Source organism: Stegostoma tigrinum, chromosome 12 (genome assembly GCF_030684315.1).
Source record: "Stegostoma tigrinum isolate sSteTig4 chromosome 12, sSteTig4.hap1, whole genome shotgun sequence".
In the NCBI taxonomy this organism is placed as follows: Eukaryota; Metazoa; Chordata; class Chondrichthyes; order Orectolobiformes; family Stegostomatidae; genus Stegostoma; species Stegostoma tigrinum.
This window is the reverse complement of record NC_081365.1, coordinates 74,454,425-74,477,847: the sequence shown is the minus strand read 5'-3', so window position 1 is coordinate 74,477,847 and position 23,423 is coordinate 74,454,425. Positions and strand designations below refer to the sequence as shown.

The 23,423-nt window shown below is 39.8% G+C and overlaps 2 protein-coding genes across 7 annotated transcripts in view; one reads left to right on the top strand and one right to left on the bottom strand.

Moving 5' to 3' along the window:
• gtf2f2a (general transcription factor IIF, polypeptide 2a) overlaps positions 1-23,423 on the top strand; it is an 82,063-nt gene that overhangs the window by 43,819 nt on the left and 14,821 nt on the right. The window contains exons 6-7 of the mRNA XM_059650002.1: positions 13,641-13,722; positions 20,403-20,502. Of these exons, the coding sequence (XP_059505985.1) occupies positions 13,641-13,722; positions 20,403-20,502 (182 nt within the window). The remainder of the gene's footprint in view (positions 1-13,640; positions 13,723-20,402; positions 20,503-23,423) is intronic.
• kctd4 (potassium channel tetramerization domain containing 4) lies at positions 1,854-19,109 on the bottom strand. Of its 6 annotated transcripts, XM_048540740.2 has the most exons (4): positions 18,974-19,109; positions 18,354-18,430; positions 12,107-12,172; positions 1,854-4,385 (listed from the first exon to the last, which is right to left on the bottom strand). In XM_048540740.2, the coding sequence occupies exon 4, from the start codon at positions 4,326-4,328 to the stop codon at positions 3,558-3,560; it is 771 nt and encodes a 256-aa protein (XP_048396697.1). In that variant the 5' UTR covers positions 4,329-4,385; positions 12,107-12,172; positions 18,354-18,430; positions 18,974-19,109; the 3' UTR covers positions 1,854-3,557. The 6 variants fall into 6 exon arrangements, with proteins under 6 accessions (XP_048396697.1, XP_048396699.1, XP_048396696.1 ...); XM_048540742.2 differs by lacking the exon at positions 18,974-19,109 and having other exon boundaries at positions 12,069-12,172; positions 18,354-18,600; XM_048540739.2 differs by lacking the exon at positions 18,974-19,109 and having other exon boundaries at positions 18,354-18,600.

Genomic DNA, 23,423 nt, shown 5'->3' with positions numbered 1-23,423 from the left:
CTAGGTAGTAATCTTCTTATTACTTTTGAGGTTCTGGTTTTTAATATAGCTCCAGCTGCTTGTGTTCCCTCAGTGATGTCTCTGTGGACAATGGCTGTTTGATCTTACCTGTAGGAGCATTTTTCCCGACCAGGGACAAAAACTTGAGAAGCAAGCAGGATTCAGGCAAGTGGGAAGATGTTTATTCAAGCAGAAACTGGTTTATGCAGGGAGAAGGCTAAAGGATCTTCCCCAAATCTGATTTCGAAGGATAGATCAATGACACACCCTCTGCTTTTACAAAGACGCACAGAACTTTTATACATTTTTTGTTAGAATGATCAAACGCAACATTTACACTGTCGTTCCCCTTAATCCAAACGCCCAGTCCCGTGGGACATCTAATAAATGATGGGCACTTCAACGGACAGCCCCAGCTTCCCATGATCTTGTGGTATTAACCAGACATTGTAATCACTAGGCCTTGGAATCTTTCTATCTATCCTATTCATTTGCTTTCCAGAAGTTTAAAGGTTGTACTCCTTCCAGTCTTTCTCAGGCTTGTTTATGTGTGAGGACAGGTCAAGTTCTATCACCCATTGCATTTTGGTGCTTGTCTTTTCTCACATTCAATTGCTCCTTTTAGTTTCCCACTGTACCAATTATGTAATGTAAAAATAAAAAGTCAGTCTTAACTAATTGCTATCAGGTTAACTTCTGTTATAAAGTTAATTATAAAATGTAACGTCTACTGTTAATATTTTGTAATTTGTGGATTGTGAGCAATCTGTTTTGTTCAGGGCGTAAGAGAAGGTGTCTCCTCAGGCTAGTTAACCTTCACATGTAAGCTTAAATCTTTTTTTAAGACTTATAATGTATCCTGGTTATGTATTGAAACCAACTTTTATGTTTCGAGCATTTTTATTTCGAAACTATCCAATATTGCATGTTGCTTCAAAGAGGCAACTGTTAACTGTGAAATAACTTCACCAGTTATCCTTGCAGCTGCTTAAGGATTTAATCTAGCACCTGATGTTATTCACTTACCGGGACAATCATGCATTCATTAATAAAGCTGGAATTGGTCATTTATCTGTCCTAAGGCATTCTTTTATCAGAACTGTTTTAGATGGGAACATACAGCATTCTTTTACTGACCTTCTAGCAGTCCCATTCAAAGGTACCATTGTATTTCACTGTGTGAGCAGGCGACTTTGTTTTGCTTAGTTTCTGTCTGCCATCTTGTAAGCAGGCATGGGCTGCTTAATGTGATCAGTTACAAGTCACCTTACGTAGCAAGGTCACCCCTACATGTCTCACTGCAATTTTGTTTCCTTGCCAGAGTGGATGCCTTGACCTTGGAAAGGGGCAGGGTGTCTGAACCTTTGCTCTTGTCTACACAGAACAATGTTGAACCTCACGCCTAACAAATTCCCATTAACTGTAAGCCCCCCCCCAACCGCCATCCTTACCACTGCCACCATTACTGCCCTGCACTTCAACAGTTTTCTCTGCCTTGGTAAATTTGCTATCTACCCTCCAGCCTCTGCAAGAATTAAACCTGTTGAACAATTGTCAAGGCTGGGTTCCTTCCGACCTACTTGCGGGGGCTCATGCCTTCTTAATCTCTATCTCACACCCTCTTGCCCATGACATCTGACCACAACTTGTAAGAAGTGAAGTCATAACCAAATGATATGTTATGGAAAATCATCCAGTCAACCTTTTTGAACAAACCATTCGTTCTAAATGAATTATCATTTTATCTCTCCCCTTTTATTCCTGATTTTTCACGTGACGACGAGATAAATTTGAAAACAAGAAAATATTTGGTTTGAAAATTTTTATTGTATATAAGTTAAATACATGCCATGCTTAACATAACTGTTTAAATATTCATTTTAATTGCATTTAACAATATAGTCTGACATTTGTGATTATTAATACATAATTCAAAACTAGATATAATTTATTATATTTCTTTCCAGAAAGTCTCATTACCGAAGCCAAAGACAAAAGATACTGTTGATTAGTAAAAGACGCATTCTTTTTACCCATCTTCTGTATTTTTAATATATATGCAGTTCTCTCCTCTCCATCTTGTCCCCAAGAAGAATTGTCACCATTGCTGTTCTGTAAGGAAACTGTTAGCAGATACATGCAGGCGATTGTTACTGAGTCATCCGATGTTTTTCTTGCCTATGATGAACAATGTGACCTGTACCAGGTGCTTCCCCACAGTGACGTGACTAAGATTTGGCACTTATTGTTGATGATTGATGATGATTGCGCCTGGTCCTTTGGTGGCACTGTGTGTGAAATGTCTCCAGTATACATTCCGTTTTTTTAGGTTTGCATGCTTTGTCCCTTCTTGCTGATGCTTGTTCATTTCCCTTATTGCAACCTTGCCGCTTTACATTGTATGCTGAGGTCAGTTTATTACATCTTCTCAAACCTCAACCCTCACCTCCAAGATTTAAAGCTCTCTCTTTACCCCAGTTATATATCTTGCCAGAACATTGGCCCTAACATGGTTTAGAGGATGACCATTCCAAAGGTACAGCTTTCTTGGCTGGGGGTGGAGGGTGGTGGAAGTGAATTTACCGATCATTCCATGCACCGATAAAGCAGTTTGGTAAGCATTTGAATTCAGGAGTGCACCATATATGCTTGTTATCACTTAAGCTGCAACAACCAATTTTGAGACAAGTTTGCACACATTAAAATGGTCTTCTTATTTGATAGTTCTTGAGTATCTATAGTGTTAATAGACCAGAAATTGGCAACTTGGAGCGAATTCAGTTTCATGCTGTTAGGAAGAATTTGAATGAATGAATGACGAGTGGATCATTGCAATTAAACAATGTCATTCTGATGCACGTAATATAAATTTGTTTACTTTCTGTTTGCGTTTAATTCTGAGATTTGCAACCCACACTGAGGCAGATCAGTCTGTTGGGGCAGTGTCAGCATGTTGAAGCTCTGCTGGAGCAATCTAGAATTAATTTCACTGTCCCAATGTGCAATTAATGAAACTCCGATGAACTTTCACTACTTTAGTGAACTTTGTTACCCAATGGATAGAGCTGAATAGTTTCCAAGACTTAAAGTACTATGATACTTGCATATCATATCACCTTGAGAGAATGGAATATTTTCCTGAAGTGTTTCATGCTGAAAAAAGCGAGAAATCTATGTTGGAAATATTACTATAGATATTTTGAAAATTGAGGCTATGAAAGTTTTTGGAGTGAAGTTTTATTTTTGCTGTACCGAATGTTCGAGTAATACAAGGTCCATATTTATTTATTTTATATTCTTATTCAGCAAAGCAAGCCAATTACAATTGGAACTGATACGATGGAATGAGATGCTTGTGGACAAATTGCAAATCATAATGTAATTGGGAGCTTTGAACTTTTTTTCCAATTTAGTGGTGCATAGTACGTTACATCATTATGTTAATCTACCAAGCAGCCTATTTTACCATATTTTGATAGTTGCAAAAGGGCCCTTGTTACCTCAGTGTTTATTACTGTGATATGCAGCACTCTTCTGTATTATTTGTAAAGCAAGATTTACTTCCGAAAATGAAGTGCATCACACTGAACGATTGACCCTTTGGAACTATCCAAGCTGGTCAGTAACTTGAAGTCACTCTTTAAAGCCATCATGACCGTCTCAAACTTTAGGGTCTCCAGTGTGCATATAAAGGTATTATCTTCTTTTAGGACAAGCCGTGCACCACTTTCTGATTTAATGAAGTACTTAAACTGGATGGCATGGGATGACACGACAAATTCCTCCGGAAACCCATCTAGGCGGCTTTTTGACACTTGAATAATGCGTGTTTTTACTCTTGTTATGAAATCCGAAGAATTGCAGTAGATTCTGAGACCATGAGAGCGATCGTGGTTGTCAATTATTTCCAGGAATGTACTTTCTGACCCTTCCCTCATGCTCGCTGATTTGGCCTTCAGAGCATCTGTCAGAGGCTTTATTTGATAGAATTCTGCCTCCCTTGCCAAAAGTTGAAACTCTCGAAATCCTTCTGGTAAGAGAAGCTCGCCATTTCGTAGGAAGTTGAGGACATGCCTGAACAGTGTGCCATCACGATCTATGAAGTAATTCCCGTTGGCATCAACAGTATTCTGAATTTTGCCATTCACCAAAGCTTCTGGTAAGGAATCAGCATATTTGGTTAAAGTGTATCTCTGCGTTGTGTACAGGTGCCCACCTACATTAAGAGTGATCACAGATGATTTGCAATTTTTGCCTTTATGCAAGCCTTCGGTAATATTGCATTTTCCTTCACAGTTACTTTCCTTTTTGTTGATCTTCCCTTCCATTCCGCAAGCCTTGATGTTAGTTAGATGGTGGTGGATCGCATTTGCTGGTTGAAAGACCTGTGCACACATAAGAGAAGTAATCAGTTTGAAATGTTGGCAGGGTTTCATAAGATCTCACTGTTTCACTGAAAATAGTATTTGAACTTAACATTGCAGTAAATTTGCAGCAAAATAGTTTGATACCAAAATTTGCCTTCATCTTTCTAAATGCAGAAGTGCATTTGTTACCTCTTGGTGAATTAAAACTGTCTAGCCTTTTTTTTTCCAAACACAAACCCAAGGTATTACCAGAATTGTATCTGAATGGAAGATGTTCAAATGCAGCCTGTCATGAGATTTGCTTTCCACTGGATGGGAACTAATGTTGTTTGTGTGTACAAGCCACTGACCTTTTTTATCACATGCATTGGTGGCTGTCTGTGATTTCTTAATAGTTTTGGTGAAACAATAGAGCGCAGCTCACTCTCACTAATGCAGACAAATGGTTTTAAAACTGTTTACTTCAGAAGGAAGGATTTTGTTTTTGTGGAAGGCTTCCAAATCTCCTATTTGGAACTCGAAAATCAAACTGTTAGCCACTTCAGTTAGTTACACACACTAGCAGTTTTAGTGTCACTTTCCATAAGCTACAGACAGAATCTAGTTGGAATTGAAATATATTTGTTAAAAATCTTTGACCATTTGTCATATTTTCAAGTGAGACAATATATATTTTTTCACAGCCATTCTGTTTATCCAATGTTACTAATTGAAAAATGTAAACACCTAATCAAATTCGAAGAACTTGGCATTTTTAATGGGATTTGCTGTAACTCCAACATGCAGGTATTTAGCAAAGATGACATATTTAGACTGTCCATTTCAGATGACCCTGTATGAGTGATATTGTCCAGAAATCGCCAATTATCTCTTCAGTGCACTAGTTAACAATAGGATTAAAATTTTTGATCTAAATATTGTTTGAGTTAAATTCTTCTAATCTTGGAAGCATGATATTGTTTAGAAGCTTTACTTGCAGAATTCTTTTTATGCCTGATTATTGACTGATTTAATCATTTATTTAAGTTATTTAAATTAATTTTTTCAATGTCATTAAATTCATTATAAACTGATCCTGACATCATGCTGTCTCTGAGTTCTCTTCATCCCTGCCAACTGGACTATAATTTTTTTTATTTGTATCTTGTTACCTTTTCCACTGGCTGATGGAAGCATGAAATGAAATATCCAACAACTTAAGGACCTTATCTCTTATTTGTGTATTTCCATACACGAGAGAGTGCCAACACGATTCACAGGGTATGAGCTAACAGTGTCCAAGAAGTTAGTTGACTTGATTTTCACGCTCGGATTTTCACAGAGTTGTGGTGACTCCGTGGATTAGTTAAAATGGCTCTGTGGCCCAGAATACGACCCCCTTTCCAACAGATCCTGTTTTTAGCCATAGAATAAAGGGGTAGAATGTGAGTCTCACACATGGGAAACCAAACCTGGCAGGGTCAGTTCGACTCCACACAGACCTAAAACAAACTCCAATGCTAGAGCAAGAGCAGTGTTCTATTGTGTAAGACTTGTAATTCTTAATAATGCACCATTAATGTACCTAAATGGTGCATACCGTCTGTGGAAATGTTAACTTAGTTAAAACGACTGCTCTTTAAAGTGGAAAATCAAAGCCTGGGGGATAGGAGGGGCCATGGGACTGGTAGAGGAGCAGAGCTTGGGGTGGAGGTAGGTGGGTGTGGGTTGGGGGACATGTGTTACCAGCCAGAGAACATTGGGAGTGGTTGGGGAATGAGTTAGCATGAGTGAGAACTGTGGCAGGACGTCAGGGCCAATGGGCCTGATTATTTTCAGTTTGGTACTCATCGGCCCTGTGGCTGCATCTGCACTGGTGTTAGGGGCAACAGAACCAACTCCAATATTCTCCCAATCAAACTACAAACCTGATCTTTTGTACCCGTAACTTCGAAGCCACACTCGGGTCTTGATCTTTCTCTGGAGAAGTTAGAAAGCGCAAGAGTGAAACCTAGACCTATGAATTGCAGGACTGCATGCATGTGTAGAAATAAGCTCACATGGGAAATGCTAAAAGCTTTGTGTCTTTGCATCTTAAGTGTTTACATCTAAGTGAAGCCCACAGTAAAGGTTCTCAATTTACAGTCTGTCATGGCCTGAAAACACAGATATCCCAACCCTCAAGTCAGATGAAGAAGAATGGTGAAGTTTATATTAACTATTTATTTTGAAACCATGAACAGAAAACTTAAGAGATATTTACCACGAGTTGAGGTTGATTTAAATCGACACTTAGAGGTGTTAACCACAAATGTGCAATATACTACAGTGTAGACAAGAAGAACTTCAGTTATTTATATTGATGTTTTTGTGGAAATCATATTTAATCAGATTTCCAGAAAGAGTGCTTTAATCTTGAATTGGTCACCCAGATCCATTGGTCATTGTCCTACATTAGAATTCAGGAGTAGGTTGAAAGTACTTCTTGATATTGTGTTCAAGTACTGTTTGTATAGTCATTAATAGCCTTGTTGGAATAGAGTAATCTGCAAAATAGGTAATCCAGCAGTTGTTCAATAATGCAATTTAGAGAAGGATGGTCTGTTGTAACATGCAGGATGTTAGCTGGGACAGAGAAAAACGGTTGCTGGAGGAGAAAAGATGATCAAACAACAATGTGCCCCATATGCCAGCATGTTACATTATAGAGTTTTGATGTAGCTGATAGAATGTGGAGTTTTTATCCCCATTTTAAGAATATAGGTGTTGCTAGCAATGTTAGAAATTTATCTCCGATTATAAACTTCCCTTGAGAAGCTGGTGATGAACTGCCTTTTTGAACCACTGTATCCATAAAGTGAATGCTCTCCCACAGTGATGGTCAGATGGGAAATTCCAGCAACGACTGGCAATATTGATATCAACACTCCAGGTTTAGAGAATAAGATGTCTTGATCGATCTTGACGTTTTTTGAAAGATACAACAAACGCATAAAATTGTTTTTTGCAAATGTTTTGACTTGGACAAAGAAATATAAAATCAATTGACTTTAAGAACTCGTTTGGTAGTGTGTTAGTGGGATTAAGGGAATCTCCTTTGTGGGCTTTTTGTTTTGAAAACATAAGATCATGCAGGTTGCTTTAGACTGATTTGAGAGTTTGTTGAGTGTTACTTCAACTGTTTCTCTTCAGAAATGTTGACTCCATCACAGGCCTGACTTCCTCCTTTGTAGGTGGTGGATCAGTTTTGGGGGGATGGCCACTCACCGCCATATGATATATATTTATGCTATACTTTTGGTTTTCAAGACAATGACCAATGGATCTGGGTGAGTTCTGTGAAGGGTTTCTCATAAGACAGGATTCTCTTTGAACAGTGACCTAAGTAAATTACTACAAGAAAACATGTAATTACAGTTAAGTTCCTGGACGGCCCCTGTAGTGTCAATAGATAAAATGTTTAGAACTGTTGGGTTTATGAAAGGCAAGGTAAACACATGAAGGTAGTTGGTTTGTTTTGACACCAGAACTGAAGGTTCAAAGTTTAATTTCAGAAAAATCCAGAGTTCAGTTCAGAAGTTGGAACTCAGGAGAATCAAGCCAGTTCAGGGAAACCAGTCGCCATAGCTGAAATGTTGTAGTTTGTGGAGCTTCAAAAGCAGGAGAGTTTGGACAGAAAACTTCAAGTTGTTAGAACTGAGAAAGTTTAGTCTGTCAGAATTGTGAAAGGTTCAAGGCAGCAGACGCGGAAAGAAGTCATGAAATTGTCTCCACAACTGGAGAAGAAAAACTGGGGAAATTCAGTTAAGTAAAGATTTAAACAGTGGAGATAGGACTGATATAATGAGTTATGTTAGGAAACAGTTGAAACTTTTTGATGTTTGTATTGAGATCTTCCTAACGGCCTTTCATGTTTTGTTTGTGTAAGAAACTCTGTTATTAAAGAACGTCCATAGCCTCATGTGAAGATGTTTCAGTGATTAAATCACCATGGTGCAACTAATCACCAACTGCAAAAGCTAAATAAGTGATCTTTCAGGCTAGATTTCACTGTGGGATCTAACTTGTTTGATATTACCATCAGCTGGGATGATAACAAGACCCAGCCTTTGAACTCCTCTAGTAGTTAGAACAATGTTTTGTGGCCCTCACAATTACATTTCTGGTTAGTGACCATCTCCAGTTGGCTACTGGTCAGGGATTTGGTGACAGAAGGGCCATTGAATTTCAAGGAGATGTCATTGGACATGGTGAATGATTGAAATTTATACAGCATAAACGTATCTTCCTGTTTACAAGTTCAATGCTATATATGCCTACAATACACAGGTGACTAAACACCCTGGGACCTGAAAATTACTATATAGGTACGTGTTCTTTTTGTCTGGGATGTATTGAAAATAGTCATTTTTATTTGGTACCTATTGTTCTTGCTAATGGCTAGGCTGGGTATTCTCTGATAGGTTTGATTTATGTAAAATGCTCTGTACTAAATTAGGAACCTCAAATGAGATAAAATGCTTAAGTGAACCAATTTCATAACTTTTTTTTCCTTAACCTCCAACAAATTAACTAAAAGTAGATAAATGAACATGCAGATTTGGCAATCACCTTTCTTGATCTTGTTAAGCACTGATATTATTGTACATTTTGTTTTAACCCTTGACCTGTTGCAGCCTATAATTTACATTTTTCCAGAAAATTGAACAGACAACATTTTTCAAGCCTCCTCTAACCATTTAATTTTGAAGGCCTCCTTGTGAATATGTTAGTTGATTTTAACGTCATGAGCGATAATGTTTAACATCATCCAGTTAGGAAAGTGTGAAGATCCTTTGAGCCATAAAAGGATATTTTAATAAATTGCAAAGAGCTATTGTGCACACCTTTAAACATGAGTTTTCGCAAGCATTGATAACGCAGTCAATTCTGCAGGCTCTCACTAATGCATCTGACCTTGTACAGGCGTATATTAATTGTTCTGATACCAGTGCTCCACAATAGTTTTTTTGAGACTCAGCATTGCTGATGATGAATTCAAAGTCAGTCATAAGACTGGTAGTGATTTCGAACAAAAAGTGCTTCAGTTCTGAAAGCTTGGAGAAATAACGTGACTATTATCTATAAATCTGCAGATGCTTAGACAAGTTACAATGCAATGAGGAAAGGGTTCACTGTGCTGAGTCAGGACAATTCTGATCAGTTAGTAAAGTAGCATATTGGTTATTTAAGTGGACTAACAATTCAGAGACCTGGAATTATCTTCCAGATTTAAGAGTTGAAATCCTGCTACAGCAGCTGGTAAGTTTAAATTCAGATAAACCTGAAATAAAAAGCTGGGGGTGTTCGGAACCTTGACCTTGAAACTATCAAATTATTATAAAAGCCTATTTGGTTTACTGCTGTCATTTAGGAAGATCATCCACCACCTTCAACTGACATATGTGATTTCAGATCCACAGAAATATGGTTAACTGTTAATTGACCACTGAACTAACCTAGCAAGCCACTCAGCTGTAATGCCTATAATGAAGCAGACAGTTCAAAGTGACAGTTCATTTAGCTTTGATCTAGGGATCAGCATTGATTCAACGGAGATATAAACACCCTGAAACAAAAACTGAAATTGCTGGAGAAACTCTGGCAACATCTGTGGGAAGAAAGCAGAGTTAACATTTCAAGCCCAGTCACTCTGCATGTATTGTGTGTATGTATACATATATACCAGTCCTCCTTTATGAACAAGAGGGAGCTTAAACTTAAATTGGGACAGCTGTCTGAAAATTGGTCAAGCAAAGAGTGTGATGAACGTTCACAGAATTGTACCTTCCAGCTAATAGTCCAGAGTCCTCTCACCATCCCTGGGTATGTCCTTCCCACTGGCAGGCCAGACGTGGCACAGTTGTGTTCATTTGGGAGGGATAACCCTGAGAGTCCTGGGCATTGACTGTGGATCTTGTGAAGTATCATGACGTTAGGTCAAGTGTAGGCAAGGAAGCCTGCTTAATGCCACCTACCACTCCCCACCAGCTGATAAGTCAGCGCTGTTCTATGTTGAGCACCACTTGGAAGAAGCACAGATGATAACAAAAGCAAAGAATTTACTCTGGGTGGGAGATTTCATTATCTCTCACCATGTGCAGCTTGATAGCATCACGACTGACTGAACTGGTTGAGGCTTGTTGCAGTGAGTGAGAAAACCAAACGACTTGACCTTGTCCTTAGCCAATCTAGCCATCGCAGATCGTTCTGTTTATGACAGTATTGGTACAAATGACCCCCTGTATTTATAGTGAGACTTCATACTAAGGACATTCTCATTACATGGCATAATCATTGTGCTAAGTAGGAATGATTTGGAACAGAAAAACCAGCTCAACTGAGCACTGGTGAGGCAGCGTGGGCCATCACTAACACCAAGATTGTGTTCAACTGCAAGCTGAGTACTTGTCACCAAGTATATCCTTCAGCCTGCCATTTTCATCAAGCCTGGGATCAACCTTGGTTTAATGAAGAATAGAGGGAAGAGTGTCTCAGAATCAACACCAAGTGCACCTAAACCTGACGTGCTGAAGGTACAGCACAGGATTGCATGCATTCTAGCCTGCAGCAGCAGCATGTATGTTACAGACAGATGGAAGTGATCCCAAACTAAAGCAACAGATCAAAGTACTACTGTCCTGCCACAACAAGTCAAAATGTTGTTGAACAATTAGCAGGAAGAAGGAACTTGATGACCATCTCATCCTCATTAATGTCACAATCAACATTTGAATGCAGCATGATGTGTTTGCAACCATCTTCAGATTAGTAACTCTTGCCACTTTCTGGATTCCCACCACCATGTATTTAGCTCATTTAATACACTCCATGCGGTACCCCGAACCAGGTGAATATACTGAATACAACGAGATGGTCCTTGACAACATCCCAATGACAGTACTGAAGACTTGTGCTTCAGAACTAGCAGTACTTCTAACCAAGCTGTTCCAACACACAAGTAGCATCTACTTGACAATGTGCAAAATTCCTAGGTATACCCTGTCAACAAAAACAGAGCATATCTAAATGAGTTAATTACTGCGTAATATGCTACTTTCTCTCCTCAGGAAAGTGACAGAAGACATCCACAAGATTGCTATCACTCGGCACTTGCCCACTAATGACCTGCTCACCGTTGTGAAGTTTAAATTCCTCCAGTTGGCTCTAGTCCTCATTGCAGCCTGGGCCTAAACATGGATAAGAGAAGTGAGTGACTCTCACTTGTCATCAAGGCAGCAAATGACCAATGTGGTATTAATGCTAATCAAGGAAAGCTGACAAGGAGCTGGAGTTATACCTAGCATACAAGATGATAACCTGAGTCAATCATCTCAGCCCTAGAAAATTACTTTGTAATTTCTCATATCAGTATACTAACATTCAAGAATGTCAACATCATCCAGGTCAAAGCAGTTAGTATGGTCAGCACCCCATCCATCATCTTCAACCTTCTCTTTGTCATCACTGGTGCACTGTGGCTGCAGCATGTATACAGAATCCTTGACAAAGGGTCTTCAGCATCACTCTCAAACTTTACTACTAAAAGGACAATAATGTGCACCATCATCTGCAAATTCCCTCCAAGCCATGTATCATCCTGATTTGAAACAGGTATCACTGTTCCTTCACCATACGGTGTCAAAATCCTAAAATGTCTATCTACCAGCGTTGTGGGTGTACCTATTTCACATGGGCAGCAGTTCGAGAAGGTAGCTCACCAGTATTTTCTCCAGGACGCTTGGGGTTAGGCAATAAACGTTGGCCTCACCAGCAGTGTTCACATCCTGTAAATGAACAATAAACAAAAAGTATCTGTTTTTCATTTTTGAACAGAGTGAGTTGTGCAGGGGACTTAAGTTTGTCTTTACTGGCTGTGCCACTGAGGTAATGTCGAACTGGACCATTTTATGCCAGCAGGATGCTGGCACTGATGAGGCAGAGGTGCCTGGAGAAAGCTTTCCTGCTCCAGTTCATTGTCCAGTAGTAATGCAGGGAGCTTGTCCGGTGAGTGTCTGGCTAGGACAAAATAGATATGGTGGTAGTTGAATAGACTGTCCACACTTGCTGTCAGAGTTCATATAAATAATAGCCAAATGTATGTGGTATCGGGGGATGCCTGTATGAGAGAACCCCAACCAAGGAGCTGAGCTTTCAACGAGGTACGGGCGGCAGCAGGAGATCATTTTGGAGCCGGGATGGAGGAGGCAGCTGGATTAAACTGAAAGGGATTAATGAAGCAGCTGCAATGGTACTAATTTTTTTAAATGCTGCCTAAAGATTCACCAGTTGTTAATCATTATCAGGAGAAAGAGGAACTTTCTCGCTGGCTTTTTTTCATCGTGCAATTTGACTATTTTTGCTTGCAACCTTTGATCAGAGCTCGTACTGAGGTTTGTTGAGAATTTTTCAGTAGAAACCGTACAAGCATTTGATTAAATTTGTGTTATGGATCAATATCTCGACATTTTTCTTGCTCAAGGTTTTATAGATTTGTGTACCACATTCTGTAAAATGTTAAAGAAAATCAGCATTCAAAGGCTCAGTGGAGACAATTGGCTCACAGCTGCTCATGTTTATTTAATAGTTTTCTGAATTAATTTTGTGATACTCCATGCTTGGTTTCGGGATATTTTTCTATTACTGTGGTGTTTCATTTGTCAATAGAAAAACAAAAGGATTTCTGCACCGTTGTCTTTCTGTTGGAATAAATCCATTTGCTTTTGTGAAAGGAAATCTTGTTTGAACCCCTTCTTTCTTGCAATGCATTCCCCAATCTCCATTCCATTAATTGTTACTCAGGTCGCTATGTTTATAATCTGGCTGAACTTGGCATTTGATGAGCGTTCTGCTCGAATATAAAGGAAATAGGCAGAGGTTGCTGTTCCATTTAAAATATCTGTCTGCATTGTGTCTGGATGCTTAAGACATATTCAGCAATTCTCCAATTTGTTTTGAACAAGGTGGGCAAACAACAGTGTCATCTCCCTTTTATTACAGTAACAAGCTAGATGTAAATTATCCACCCATCCTATAATCATTCTGTGCAATTAAAGGAATGATGGATAATTGATCCCTGTCAGCTTGCTGGTTTCTGGTTTAGCAAAGCGGGTTTAGGGTACCAAAACCATGTCTCAGATGCATCCTGATGGAAATTGTCTAATCAACTGATTTTGCTGCTTTGAATTTTAAGTGCTCTTCAACACTGAATGATTCTCAAAACTCATTTTGATTTTCTTTTTCTTCCATGTTCAGAAAAACTAACGTTTGAAGGAGTTGTGGTTCAGCGTGCAGAATGCAGACCAGCTGTCAATGAATCTTACATGAGATTAAAAAGGTCAGTAGTAACTTTGGGAGCAAAGTAACATTTTAGTTAAATTCACTGGTTGACATGCCGTGGTCTGTAGTGCATTAAGTGGTTCTGACTTAATGCATGTCCAGTCATAGCACTGCTTGTGTCGTGAAATTCTAAACTAATTTATCTTCTGTGTAACTGAATGGAGCCTTTCACCAAAGTACTGTGACATGCTCCTCATGGCTCCCTATTTTTATGGGGGGGGGGGAAAAATCTCTCTTTCTTTCAAGTTTTCTGAAAGATATTGAGTGTCTGTCCATCAATGTTAGATAATCCACCCAGAAGCTGCCTTTCTTCTGGACTGTTCACAAGATAATTTGCCAAAAAGCTAAAGAGTTCATGTAGCTTGTAATTTTCTTTTAAAAAACGATCATCATGGAGTTGGCTCAGTCACTTCTGTGACCCACCTGAGTTACATGGCTACATTCTTAGTTTTTCAACTCAATCAATGCTATGTGCATTCTTGATTGTGTGTGCCAGCTCCAGAATGGTGTGTTTGAAACTGGTAGATTAAGCGTCTTAACTTGCAAATGAATTAAATTCAAGAAAAGTCCAAACTACTGAGAATAACGTTAACAAAATGGAAACCAAGTAACATGAGGGAATAGGGGAAGGTGGAAAGCTCAAGATTTTAATTTGTTGTGTGTCCGACCTTCCACTCAGTGATACTTGAATTTTGGTATCTCCTGCTGATGGAAGATGGTTAACCTGCTGTCAGTTTTACTGTCATTACTGAAAGTAGCTTTGATGGTTTTAGTCTTGTACAGAATGCACAAACTTTGCAGGATTATATGTGCCTTTTTAGATATTTGTGCCTTCAAATTGATTGAACTTAAATCACAATATTTTTGGGGGTTGGCAGTTTTTAAAACTGGAGAATATAAGAGCCAGTGATGTTTTCCTGAATAGTGCTAAGATGTAAGTACATCCCTATAATTTTTGCTGGAAATCATGTGCAGCAGTGGGAGTGTTGAACAGAGTATAGGGACATTGTGATACAGGAAGAAATGCTGAATTACACTGCGTGGATTTGTGTAAATTTTAGCTGCCATGGCTGAGATTCTAGGAGATAACTTTTCATCTTCATGCCACTGAGATCTAAAGGTGTGAAGATGATGGGTGAGATGTTGAAATGCATTTTCCAAAGTTGTGTCTAGGCATTATCAGATGGGTAGTATCTCTCAATGAAAATATGTAAAAGTCTGCTGAACAAAGTGCTTCCATCAGCACTTTGCTGCTGAAGGCCCTGAACAATAAGGTGGTTGTTGTAATGGTTAAACTGGATTGGAACAGATCAGTAGTGTGCTCCAGCATCTATTGAATTTTAGGAAAATGTATATAACCAGGCGACTTACAAATTCCCCTTTATTCAATAGTTCTTTGCTTCCGGTTGATAGCTGTTTAAAATATGCTGCCTCAGCTTCTCTATGTGTTAATGTTCATCCTTATGTTATAGCATTGTATGATTCTTTACAGTCTGTGCATTATTCGTCCTAGAGTCACTATTAGATCTCTCCTCAGTACATCTCTCTAAGGTTATTGTTGGTACGGTTGGTCAAATTGCTTTCTCCCCCATTATTAACTTATCAAATTTATCATCATGCCAGTAAGTGAAAAGTACTATGTCTAGGAAAGAAAAATAGATAGCATTATGTATTAAAAGGGGCCTTGGTGACGCTGCATCTGCAGCACTGCGTAATGTTTTGTTTTCTACACCTAAAGAAAACTATACTCTCATTTGTGGAGTAGAACATTGATTCCAGGGATAAATGCATTTTCCTATAATGAGAGATTGGGCCCATATGTTTTCTGGAGTTCACAAAAATGAGAAGTAATTATTGTTGAAATGTGTAAGATTTTGAGGGTTCAATAAAACCGATGCTTGAAAGCTAAAGCCCGAAACTAGGGATATTTTTTATGTCAGAGAGTAAGGAATCTCTGACATTCTCTACCGCCGGCATGTAGATATTCAGGCACCAAGTAATTTCAGCACAAAGGCCAATAGATTTTTTTATGAGAATCATGAGATTGTGTGAGAAAAAGGAGATGAGGCTGAAGAAAAGCCACGATCTCATTGAATAGCAGAGCAATATTAAGGAACCATATGACCTATTTCTGCTTCTATTTGCGAGACATGTATTAAAATAACTAAAGAAGCACAAGGTCTAAACCCAGCTGTTTTCACCTAGTGCAGAACAACAAGCCACATACAACAGTGAAATATCATGCAACAACACTACAATTACTTACTGAAGTCAGAATTGCATTCCCCTCAGCACTGTAGCTCTGGTGTTCCACTTTAACTCCTTGATTTTTAAGCTGGCTAACTTCAACCAAGGTGTCTGTCGGAGTGACTATGACTGATCGTTGTGCTGAATTAAGGATGGGATAGAAAACGGCTCTGCCATGTTGCCTCGATCTAATTGCTATTCACTGACTGTGGTTGAAACACATGTATGTCTGGGTGCTTTGCTGGATTCAGCTACGAGGCCTTCAGACACTCTGCTGCTATCGGAGCAATGTTACAGAATGGGCACGTTAGTGAGGCAATGTGCATCATCGAGAAAACTGTGATGTAACAGAGGCAGGGAGAAAGCTGGGAAAAAACAATCTCATTGTCAAAGCATATACAGTATTGCATTTAAGGCAGTTACATACACTGAGAACAGGCAATTCCCATTTTCAAGTATGTGCACGACTCTGTTGTACTGTTGCTTGATTTTTTAATCTGAAGGTCACAAAATCAGATGACACCAACAGGCTTGATAGGTGAAATTACCCAGATAAAGCGTTTGAGAGCATAGACGCTTCACAAAAGACAACCTTATCCACAACCAACAAACTCCCCAGAGTGCTGACCTTTGCAGATCAAGGTTCTTGAATGTTAATTATTCTACATTATTAATGCTAATTATTCCATGGCTTGAAATGCACCCTATAGTTGCCAACCACTCAAATAAAAGCAAATTTCAACATTACTGTTAGATTGGTAAGTAGCTTAGTTGGGTCCTCCTATTTAAAAGCACCATGTTGCGTTTCCAATCTCTGTAATACTCAGCTGAATCCTGAGATGCTGGATATAGTGTGTGGAATTAATACAAGTTCCGACTGATTCGTAATTGGAAATTCAAAATTGTATTCCGGTTGGAGTGATTGATCTTTGTGTTAAGGCTTTTACACCCTTGCTTAGAATGCAGTAACAGGCAGACCTGGTTAATCGGCTTGTTTTTATTTTTGACTTGTGATCTCGATTGCCTTGTAAAATTTAACTGGAATTGTGCTGAAGTCTGAGAGTGTTTCTTTAATGCTATAGTTTGTTGAGTAACTTTCCCTTTCTCTGCCATTCTAAAAGTAAGCAGAACCACATGTGCCCAGCAAGAATCTGACAGATAATCATTTAGTAATGTGACCCTGACGTTTGCAATAGAAATGTGGTAGAGATGCTGAGTGCTTAAGATGGCTGCAGTTGAAAGAGCTGCTGTCAACATCCAGTCCCCTCCAGATAGATACAAGGAATTGTTATTTGGCCTTTAAAAAAAATCCTGTATTCGGTGCTGATGTTTGGTTGATCTATAAATGTCTGTGCCGAACATTTTGTACGAATTACTTTGCTGGTGGAGAGAAGTTAGTGAATGAGCTGGTTGCTATTGAGCTGCATTAACTACTGGTTAGTGATTCCATCTGTGTTGCAATGCATTGAGTTCCCTGCCATGGTTGAGCTCAGTAACTCCTCCAAGTGAGTACACGCTGCACCATCAAAACAAAATAGCACAAGGCAAGAAATAAAGGATGCTGACATTAATAACTCACTTTTTAAAGAAGTGATACTGGTAGCAGCAGTGCCTCTTGAAGCATGTAATAAAAATAAAGATGTGATCATACACCGTGGAGCCACATTTATAGAACAACGTTTATCAGTTCAGAAACCACTGCAAACTGATTATACAGAAATTGGTCATTTTGAAGGCTGAGTCAAAAAATTTTCATATTAAACAGAAGGCAGAAGATTGAATCCCAGTTATGCTCAGCAGTTAATAGCCGAAAGCAGATCAGGGTAGGTTACTGAACTGTAAGTCGCCCACTTCTTCAGGAACAATTAGTTGTGAAATTCAGGAGTGGAGCTAAAAGATGCAATCTTTTAAGAACCTACCTACCTCTGTATCTTTTAACTTAGATTCACGTAAGACAACAAGGCTCTTCCAATCAATCTTCTTGATTCAGTAGGCTAATTTTATTTTTGTGAAATATAACTCCCCAGTTTTGAAAAAAATCTGTCACAGAATTCTTGAGTCGTGAAAAACGTTACTGTGCCAACTTCAATCTACAAGTTGCCCAGCATTTTGAAATAGTTTCCGTTACTGGCCTCCCTAATCCAGGGAGAATTAAAAAGGCTATAAAATCAGCCCAACTGTTAACTATAACTCACTTGTGTCATTGTGCAGTAGCTTTAGAGCTCAGTCTTCAAAATACCTCCATGTTAGCTTTTTACAAAAGAAGCAGAATTATACCGAGATACGCTATAGATTGTGAAATTTAATTGATAGTTTGTGGTAAAACACTAAATCTGCTAATAACTGGTAAAAGAGGTAAATTACATTTAAAAATGATCTTACCTTTTGGAAGCAGAGACTACTTCTGTTAGAAACGCTGGTGGTTTGTAGTTAAGTGGTTGTGCTTTGCCAAGGCAGGGCTGTACAGTGAAGAAAAGGAAATGAAGGCTGAGGAGCTGCTGATTGTTGCAGAAGTGTGGTGGCAGTGTGAGTCAGAGTGTCCAGGAGTTGGGTAACTACAAATTATAACCATGAACCCGAGCTACTAAGCACCTACATTGGATCATCTCTGGGGGAAATTAAACTCATTATATATTACTCATTCAAAACAAAAATGTGGTAAGCTGGAGATGGTATTAGAGACCTGTTCTGTTTATCAGCTTATTCAGTTTAACTCTTACATGGTAGGGTTGTAACCACAAGATAAAGATGGTCACACGAACTGTGTTCTTGCTCAGTTCCTTCCCTCCTCTCCACGTCTGCAATGTAATTCAGTTTTTTTTTCCCCCCACGTTCATTCCTACTCCACCTTTTCCCTCCCTCCCCAAAGGTGGTGACTCATGCATCACTTATGATTCCTCAGGTACGGAAATCTTTCGAAGCATTGCTCCGTCGTGTAGGTCTGGATGGAGGGTATGCAAAGGCTGACTATAAAAGGCGTCAAAGCCACTGTTGATTTTTACCCAAAGATTGTCTCCATCGCTATTTGTTTCAATTCTTTTTGACTTGAATTTTGTTGATTCTAATTTGCAGCCGTACTGCTTAGGGTAGGACGAGGTGTGATGGACTTGCAGCTTTGCTGTTAGCTGTTCCAACGTCCTTGCTTTTACTATGCTAGAAAGAAGCGACGTCGAGGGAGAGGAATGTTGAGGCCCAATCAATCAAGCCCTGTTTCTGGGACATGTGATACTGACTGTGATATTGACAGAAACCTGAAATGCCGCCATGTATACCTGACTGCTGTGAGCAACAAAAGCAGCACAAAGGAAAATGTTTATAGTTAAGAATGATTCACAAAATTAAGACTGTTGGAATGCCTTCAGGTAGTCATCCTGTTAATATATTATCTCAATTACAATTTGGTATATCTGATTTCTTCTAACAACATTTTTAGCTTGCAGGAAGTTAAAAACAGGTGTTTGATGCAATGTCACACAAAACTGAGCATTTTAAATCTTAAATTTCGTGCTTGCTGGACCCTTTCCACCTCTGTCCTCCTCCTCCCCATACTTGTAATCTAAATCATTGGCCTTTTGTTATTTCTTGCCTCTGTTACTTGCCTCTCTTCCACTTAACTTGCTTGGTATATTTAGATTGTAAAGTTCTTCTCCTAACCATGTGTAAAAATTCATTAAACCCAATGTGCACACCACTGGCAAGGCATAGCGCCATTCTTATTGTCCTTAATCAGGTAATGATAAGCTGTCCCCATGTATTGCTGTAGTCCTGGTTATGTGTGGAAGTTCCAGGATTTTGATTCCTTCATGATCAATGGATGGTAATATGTTTGGATTTCACAGAATTGACTGGGCTAGGTGTGCACTTCTTGTTACCAATGTTGGTTGATGTCAGGTGGGCCATCTATCTATTTTTCTTCTTATTTGACATTTTCATAGCGGCTTAGTACCGCTGAATGGACCATTTCAGGGAATGGTTACAGATCTGAAGTTGCATGTAGGCCAGGCCAGGTAAGGATGGCAGATTTCCTTTCCTAACCCTAATGAGTTTTTGTAACAATTCTCTGGTTTCGTAGTTACCATTAGGGATACAGTCTTTTGATTCAGTGTTAGTTTATTTAAGCCTCTAGATTATCAGACGAGTAACATAACTGCACCACCACTTCCATGTGACTCCAGGGCCTTTTCAAAACCTTAAAGGAGCTATGGAAATGCAGGTTAGGCAGCATATGATGAAAAGCCTTCATCAAATGTCAACTCTTGTTTTCTGTCCACAGATGCTGCCTCAACTGCAGTGTATTTTCAGCATTTCTGTTATTTCAAATTTCCAGCATCTGCAGTGTTTCACTTTTGTACGTCAATGTGTGTGTTTGTTGCTGAATAATTACACTAATGCATTTATTTTGCTTCCTGCCCTCTACTGCACTCTCTCCAGGCAGCAAATTGAGGAATCATCGAAACCATTCCGTCTCTCCCTACAACTGGATAAGGCTGTCACAACAAATTATAAGCCTGTTGCAAACCATCAGTACAACGTAAGTCTGATTTGTTTATTGACCACATTGAAACATGCTATCATCCCATCATCACCAAGAAAAACACATTTACCAAAATTCACAAGCTGGATATTATTAGGAAAGGGATTATTAGTAAATGATGTAGGCCTGTAAGCAGTGAGTATATATACAGAGTACATGTGAATGGGAGCTTACCAAAACATGCAATGCTGTTTTCAGGCTCAGCTTATTTAGTTACCCATGTGTTAATGGTAATCTGTTTTTGTTATGCTTTTTATTACATCACCATTTTAGCTGAATCGAAACAAAGTCGGTGTGGTAGATAAAGTATGAATTGCTTTACCATGTGGACAGGAGGAGGTCAGAATCAGATTGCCTTGTGGTCAGAAAAGCTTAACAGTACGGATGGAAAAATCAAAACCAGGCTATCTGTATTTACTAGATGGTCCCAAAGCAGAACTCTGAGATATTGCTTTCTGAAATGACAAGGCATCTAACTCTGTTGGAGCATCTTAATGGGGAGAGAGAAGAGAGGGGGAGGGTGCACAGCAACCTCCCCATGGTTGAATAGCTTGTGTCCATTGCATTTCCCCTTGCTCGAGAAGCCAAGCTAACCTCACCTTCCCAGCTGCTCCCATACCCCCAGCCTGAACATGTATCACACCCTGATATCTATCCTGCCTCCTCATCCTCTAACCAACCTCATTTTGTGCATGATTGCCAAGTCCTGCTGCCTAGAGCCCATTCTCACCCTCCTCATGGCCTTCCTCTTCTGGCTCTGATTACAAGAACGTGGAGCTGGTTCGCTCTTCACAGAAACTGACCTTCATCCCTTCAAAGTGACCATTATGAGCCACCTCTACAAAACTCCACAGCTGCGATTTGCTGTTTTTTGCCAGCTTCTTCCTTCACCATCAGTCTCCCCTTTCCCTGTGTTGTCTTGCCTGAATCCACACCCATCTTTCCTGCGTCGTTACAATTGAATCAGGTCTTGACACCCCCAGACTCCTCTAGTGTTTCCTGTGGAAATGTCTCGCCCCACCAGAGATGGCTGCACAATGGTATACAATCAGCAGGGAGGGCTCTGAACATTGATTCCAGACTCCATGAATTCTCATGACGACAGAGTTGCCACCTACCACACCACTCAACCGATCATTTGCTCCATTCTGATCACCACTTGGAAGAAGGAATGAGAGTGATGTGGCCATTCAGAACACTCCGTATGGAGGATTATTACTGTCCATCATCAGCAGTGGTTCGTCGCTACCAATGCTGGCCTTATGCTGAATGACAAAGCTATTAGACTGGGTCTGCAGCAGTAGTGAGGATAGTAACAAAAGGGAAGCAATACTTGACCTCATCCACACCAGTCCACCTGTTGCAGGCATCTCTGGCCATGTCAGTATCAGTTGGAGTGAGTACTGTACAGTCTTGTGGAAATGGAGTCCCATCATCACATTCAGGATACCCTCCATTATGTTGTGGGCTGTGGCCCAAGTGCTAAATGGAATAGATTTTTTTAAAAAATTTAGGAACCCAAAACTGGATACCTGTGAGCAGCATCCAGGGTAGCACAGCTGCCTCACAGCACTACAGACCTGGGTTCGATTCCAGCCTGGGGTGACTGTCTGTGTGGAGTTTGTGTGTTCTCCATGTGTCTGCTTGGGTTACCGCTCACAGTCCAAATTTTTTTACAGGTGGATGCAGTTACAATGTGAAAAAGACATTTGGCTAATGAAAGGTTTGGAGGGATATGGGCCAAGCGCAGGCAGGTGGGACTAGTTTAGTTTAGGATTAAGTTTGGTATGGACTGTTTTCATGCTGTGCGACTCTAACTCTAGTTGCAGGTTAGGTGGCCATACGAAATTGCCCACAGTGTCCAGGGATGTACAGACTAGTGGGATTAGCTATGAAAAATGTGAGGTTACAGGGCTATGAGGAGGGGGTGGGTCTAAGTGGGATTCTCTTTATAAAATAGGTGCAGCCTCGATAGACTGAATTTCCTCTATACGCACTGTAGGGATTCTGTGATGAGCAGCAGAATCATATTCTGCTGCAAGCTGTAAGCTCAGTTTATGCACAACCCTCACAATATCGTTACTTAGGCATCAACTTGGGTTCAGTGAGGAACGCAGGAGGCGTGCCAGAAGCAGCACAGGCATCTCTAAAAATAAGGTGTCAACCTGGTGAGGTTACAGCACCACAACATGCATGTTAAACAGCATGCAATAACAGAGCCAAGTAATTCCACAACCAAATAATTAGGTCAAAGCTCTGCAGTATTGCCACATCCAGTTGTAAACGGGTGAGGTGGAAAATTAATTGAACTGAATTAATAAACTGAAGGAGGAGACTCCACAAATACCCCCATCCTCATAATGAGGGGATATCTGCACCTTAATGCAAAAGATTTTGCTGAGGAATTTGTAGCCACCTTCAGCCAGAACTGTGAAGTGAATGGTCGATCTGAACTTCCTCATTGGGATCCCAACATGTACAGGTGCCATTCTGTTCCATTTACTCATTGTGATATTAGTAAATGACCAAAAGCAGAGGATAATGCAAAGGCTATGGGCTTGATAACGTTCCAGCAATGGCACCAGAGACTTCTGCAAAATGTGCTGTGCTTCCTCGCCAAGCAATTTGGATAGAGGGACCCTTTATATTAAACCGAAATCAGTCTGCACTGTCCTCCTTGGAGAAGAGAAGGCTGTGTGGAGATTTGATTGAAGCTTTCAAACTCAAAAGTGCGGACAGGTTAAGTAGGGAGAAATGTTTCCACTTGTGAAAGGAATCAAGAATGAGATGCACAGATTTAAAATAATTATTTTAGAAATGTTAATAAGTGATCTGAATATGATCTCAACATGCTGAATTTATAGGGTCTGGGAGCAGCACGGTGGCTCAGTGGTTAGCACAGCTGCCTCACAGCGCCA

What these genes read in the sequence shown, in the direction of transcription:
- kctd4 (XM_048540740.2), bottom strand. Translation starts at nt 4,328, where the DNA reads ATGGAAGGGAAGATCAACAAAAAGGAAAGTAACTGTGAAGGAAAATGC.